At 34.6% G+C, this 4,746-nt stretch overlaps 1 protein-coding gene across 1 annotated transcript; it reads right to left on the bottom strand.

The window, feature by feature from the left end:
• Positions 1 to 2,440: 2,440 nt before the first annotated feature.
• RB195_016898 (uncharacterized protein) lies at positions 2,441 to 3,893 on the bottom strand (the record flags this gene model as incomplete). Its single annotated transcript, XM_064183637.1, has 4 exons — positions 2,441 to 2,562; positions 2,737 to 2,823; positions 3,685 to 3,826; positions 3,885 to 3,893. 4 exons carry the CDS (start codon positions 3,891 to 3,893, stop codon positions 2,441 to 2,443), a joined length of 360 nt encoding a protein of 119 aa, XP_064039518.1.
• Positions 3,894 to 4,746: the final 853 nt, after the last annotated feature.

Here is a 4,746-nt window from a genome sequence, read left to right as displayed (position 1 = left end):
ATCAATTAATAGCACGGATTTTCAGCCGCTGCGACCACAGAATGCGGTTTAACGTCGTGCATTTATAACCTAACTCATCTCTTCGCAAATATAATCAAATATATAAAAATATAAATAAAATATCTGATATCTACAGATATGGCGCAACATTTGGGAATTCCTTTAATTTTGAGCATCCTGAGCAGTCTTTTCAGAGAAAAACAACTGAAAAGATACTGTAAAAAATGATAAGTAAGTAAATTAAATTTGTTCTATGGTGCATAATACTATTTACTACCCATCTTTATTATTTACTTTTTTCTTTGTTGTTTATTAGAACAATTAGAAACGCTAATAATTTTATATGTGAATATTCGAACGAATGAGGTAGGTCAAGGTTTGTTTTGTTGTTGAATTCTACTTCCGGCAACTATTTTTAAATCCAAGCATTTTATTTCCTTAGCGACACTGTGAGGCGTGAAGTCCCGAAAACTTGCTGCTAATTCTGCAAGGATGGCGTCAACTCCTGGAATCCTGCTGGTTCCGCGAAAAAAAAAGCCTCATCCTAGCTTTATGTACCGTGAAATAGTTTTCATGGATGATTTGTTTGACTGTAGGGGGCGGGTGTGGTGTAGCGGTTAGAGGTTCCGCTTCCTGCACGATCGATCGGAGGTTCGAATCCGCCCTAGTGCTCACCAAGCCTTTCATCCCTCCGGGGTCGACAAATTGGTACCAGACTTGTCTGGGAGGATAAAAGCACTGACTTGACACATCGGCTAGCCACCGCAAGTCATTGTTTGGGCCAGATACACGTTCGTAAACCTCAAACGATTCTGAATTGAAGTGAACGTGGGGGCGCATCCCAAGCGGATTGATTAACGCCAGACACTTTATCCTTTTATTAGGGGTTTTTTTCTATATGTATTTTTCCCTAGCAACATGTTAGACTTTATTATACCACTTATATACATACGGGAACCAGTAATTACTGTTGTACAGGTGGACTGGTACACGTTTTACCTTACACCTTACAAGTCGCTACCTTACAAGCTGAAATGCGCGTTGTTACTCTAGCACTTACCATTTGACCTTCCCTTACGTACCAAAAAAAAAACGCGTTACAGTCGCCGGTTACATAAAATACCGTTTCATATATTTCGATATTGCTATTCAAAGAATATTTACTGCAATATACTGCATAGGTTATACATCGTATTCTATCGTTTTATCTTAAAAGTACCGAGAGTGGCTGTAGCGCAGTTGGTAAGAGGTTCCACTCCACGCGCGCATGGTTCGAAATCGCCCGCGAGCACTTTTTTTTCTTTTTTCCAGGATCAATACGCTAATCTCGGGCGTTTTTGGAAGAGCAAAAACCAGAGTTACCTGATACTTTGGGTTAGCCCCTACTGCATAGGTTATACACGAAGCAGATAATGATATGAATAAAAATAAAAATAAAAATAAAAATAAAAATAGTAATAATAATAATAATAATAATAATAATAATAATAATAATATGAAACACAACACATGAAAAACAATAAAATACACTATAATAAAAAACATATAAATCATAAACCTCAAACGAGACCCAATGGTAGGCGAGATCATTGAAGCTTCACAAAATAATTTATTAACGACATTCACTTCTTATTTTATTTTATATATTCAACTCACAAATGTTTATACAAAATCTAATTTTGTAAATATAATCGAGAAAAATTCCCACTACTTTCCTGATCTACTTTCCCGTGCAGATAGCAGTTTTGATTTTTTTAAAGTGTAGAGATAGATAAATTTAGAATTTTTCTTTGTAGAAATTAACTTTGTCAAAATCCTGTGAAACTCAACATCCGAATGCAACTCTGACTCTACTGGAACGCTTCAGTTTCGATGTGAACTTCTTCGAAAAAAAAAACTTGTGAAGTACGTGGTATAGGTCCCACTTTGTTTTTGAAAGGATTGTTTAATATGATAAAAGAAAATAAATATTCTGGAAATTTTCTAACAATGCTGGGAGGGTATTGTGAACTTTGAGCAAGACCAATCGCTCGTTTCCGATAGTTCTAAAAGGATTTACCAGATTTTGTCTACACCGTTTCGTTAAAATTATTTACTATCATTTTATCACATCAAAATTTTTCTTCAGTAATTTAAGTAAACCAATTTATCTCATTATTTATTTATTTATCATTATTTATTATTTATTTGTTTAATTTTTTTATTTGATACTAGCCACTAATAAATTATTTATTGTTATTTTTTTGGTCTTAATTAATTTAATTTCATATCTAAGTTAATTTAGGAGTACAAAAGCCAAAGATTCATGTCCGACAATTTTATGTTCAACACAACCCTATATATTGCAAAACAGTTTTTATTTATGAAAAAAAAAACATTATTTCAAAAAAAAAAGTCCCGGTCAAGTTACTTCATATGTAGTTAAGAAAACCAAAGGGTTTCATTCCCTCATGTCTCTCGAATTTCGTTCTATTGTAGTTTTCTCCACTTTTTTGGTCATCTCTCCATTTTTTCTTATCCTTTGTCGATCAATATCCATAGATTGGTCAGTGTAGAATGTGTCTGGAAGAGTTTACAGTAGTTTATTGTACAGATTGGAAACGATGTGGACTTTCAAAGCAGTTCTGGTTATTTCCTGGATGTGCACAACAGTTTACTGTGAAAGTAAGAAGAGGTGTCGACCAAAGGTAATGTGTAGAATTTATTAGAAAAAAAGGAAAATAGAGGAAAAAATACCCGAAATTCTTCTCTCCTTTTGCTTGTTCCCATTGAAACTAAATGATTTTTCTATCCCCGTACTTGACGAAATTCTTCCAAGCACAACTAAACAGGAGTTAATTGTTATTTTGAGACGAAATGGACGAGTTGTCCGCCGATTTTTGTCCGAGATCGGAGGGTTTCATAATTCCTGGATAATTTCAGGCGCTTGCAGCGTTGAATATTGAAGGAAATAGCATTGATGCACCTTTCGGAGAGAGTAAGCGTACGATTAGGTAGGTTTTTTTCCCGCTTTTCAGCTAATGCTCGAAAAACCATCGATTTCAATCACGTAAATTATTTTCCTATCCAGAAAACCGACGCAAATGGTGTATTTCTGGCCGTCATTGACCGAAAAAGAACGTGGAGTTCTTCGCGACGCTTTTTTCCAAATCGGACGACGAACATGCGTGAAATTTGAGGAACAGGTATGTGAAATTCTCATTCTTAGTCCGGTGAGTCAAGGTCAATCCTACGGAAACTTCATTGGTGGTGCTCAGTCATGCGAAATTTTCTGGATCACTTCTTCACTTTTTCAGCGACAATGCGAAATTTCGAAAAATGTGTCTAATTAACTAGAAAAACGTGTGAGGAAAGGATTTTATTGGAAATGTTGGATTGAGGACACAGTCATACATGATTTGACGTCTATTCTAAGGAAAATCTCTATAAAATCGGTGTCGTAGGATCTAACCCTTAGGACATTCTGTACTCTCGGTACTTAGGATTAAATTCAACTATTGGGTTGTTCGGAAATTAATTGGGATTTTAAAGCTTTTCAGAAAAAAGAGAAGAAAAAAATTATTTTCTCGTAAGCAAAGGACATTGATCAATGATCTGTTCCATCTTGTTTTTGTTTTATGGCACACCTGTAGGTGTTTTCAATAAAAAAATAAATGAATAAATAAATAAATATATATTCTCGACTTTGTTCAATTATCTTTTGCCATCTTTCTGGTAATCGCATAATTCTTCTTCCGTAGAACTTCTGGTCTTTTTTGGCGAAGAGCTGGGCTACACAAAATTTGAAATCCTCATCTTCGGTGGGAGTTTTCCCTTTCAAGGAGTTCTGCAACGATCAAAATAAGTGGTAGTTTAGATGAACACAAATTTCGCGGCAGTATTACCTCACTCATCCGGAATTCCTGATTTATAGACCTGTGTCCTTCAGGTCTCAATATTTTCCATTGTCATCCCTTAGACATTTTTTGGGCTACGATTGAGGATTACGGAAAGCTTGAGCATGTGTTGCTGTCTTCGTTATCTTGTAATTCCAAGGATAGCTCTTTATTAGAAAAATCTTAGGTCACCCTATAAATGATGCGGTTTTTTAGTTGCATGATTCTTTCATTTTTTTTTTATCCGGAATAGGTGAATTCTGGCAAAGGAGTATCACAGCAATTTTGGAAGAAGAAGTTTACGGGAAAGAAAAAGAAATATGTACGAAAGAATTGTAGAAAATACTAAGGAGTATATTATAAGAAAGGAAAATTATGTAAAATTATATAAATTACATAATTGTATAAACGTAAAAAGGAAAAAAATATATTATGAAAAAGAGAGAATAAAAAGAATATAAGATACTGCACTATTTTTGAGATCACTCAACAGCCCCACTTTCAGTTGGAGTGGAAAAGACGCTCCCGTGGTCGCTATCACTATAGATTATGGAAAAATTCCTTCACGCTTAGACTAATTATTGTTATTAATGCGAAAAATGTTTGAAAATACACAAAATAATAACTAAATAAAGAGTACGAGCAGTAAAAACTCATAATTTTCCACTCACTAAACTCATAAGGGGATTTTTTTTTGCAGATTTTCTAGGAAGTTTTTCTCAAACTCATTTGGCGCTGTTAAACAAAAGAATCTATATTCCGTTTTTTTTTTTCTTCAGGATTACAAACCTTGGTTCCACGCTGATCGATGGGTCATGGATAAACCGTACGTGTTGATACGAAAAAGCAAGAAATATGCAGGTAATGTGTC

The sequence above is a fragment of the Necator americanus genome, chromosome II (genome assembly GCF_031761385.1).
Source record: "Necator americanus strain Aroian chromosome II, whole genome shotgun sequence".
Classification (NCBI taxonomy): Eukaryota; Metazoa; Nematoda; class Chromadorea; order Rhabditida; family Ancylostomatidae; genus Necator; species Necator americanus.
The sequence above is the reverse complement of the archived record's forward strand: the minus strand, read 5'-3'. Positions and strand labels throughout refer to the sequence as shown.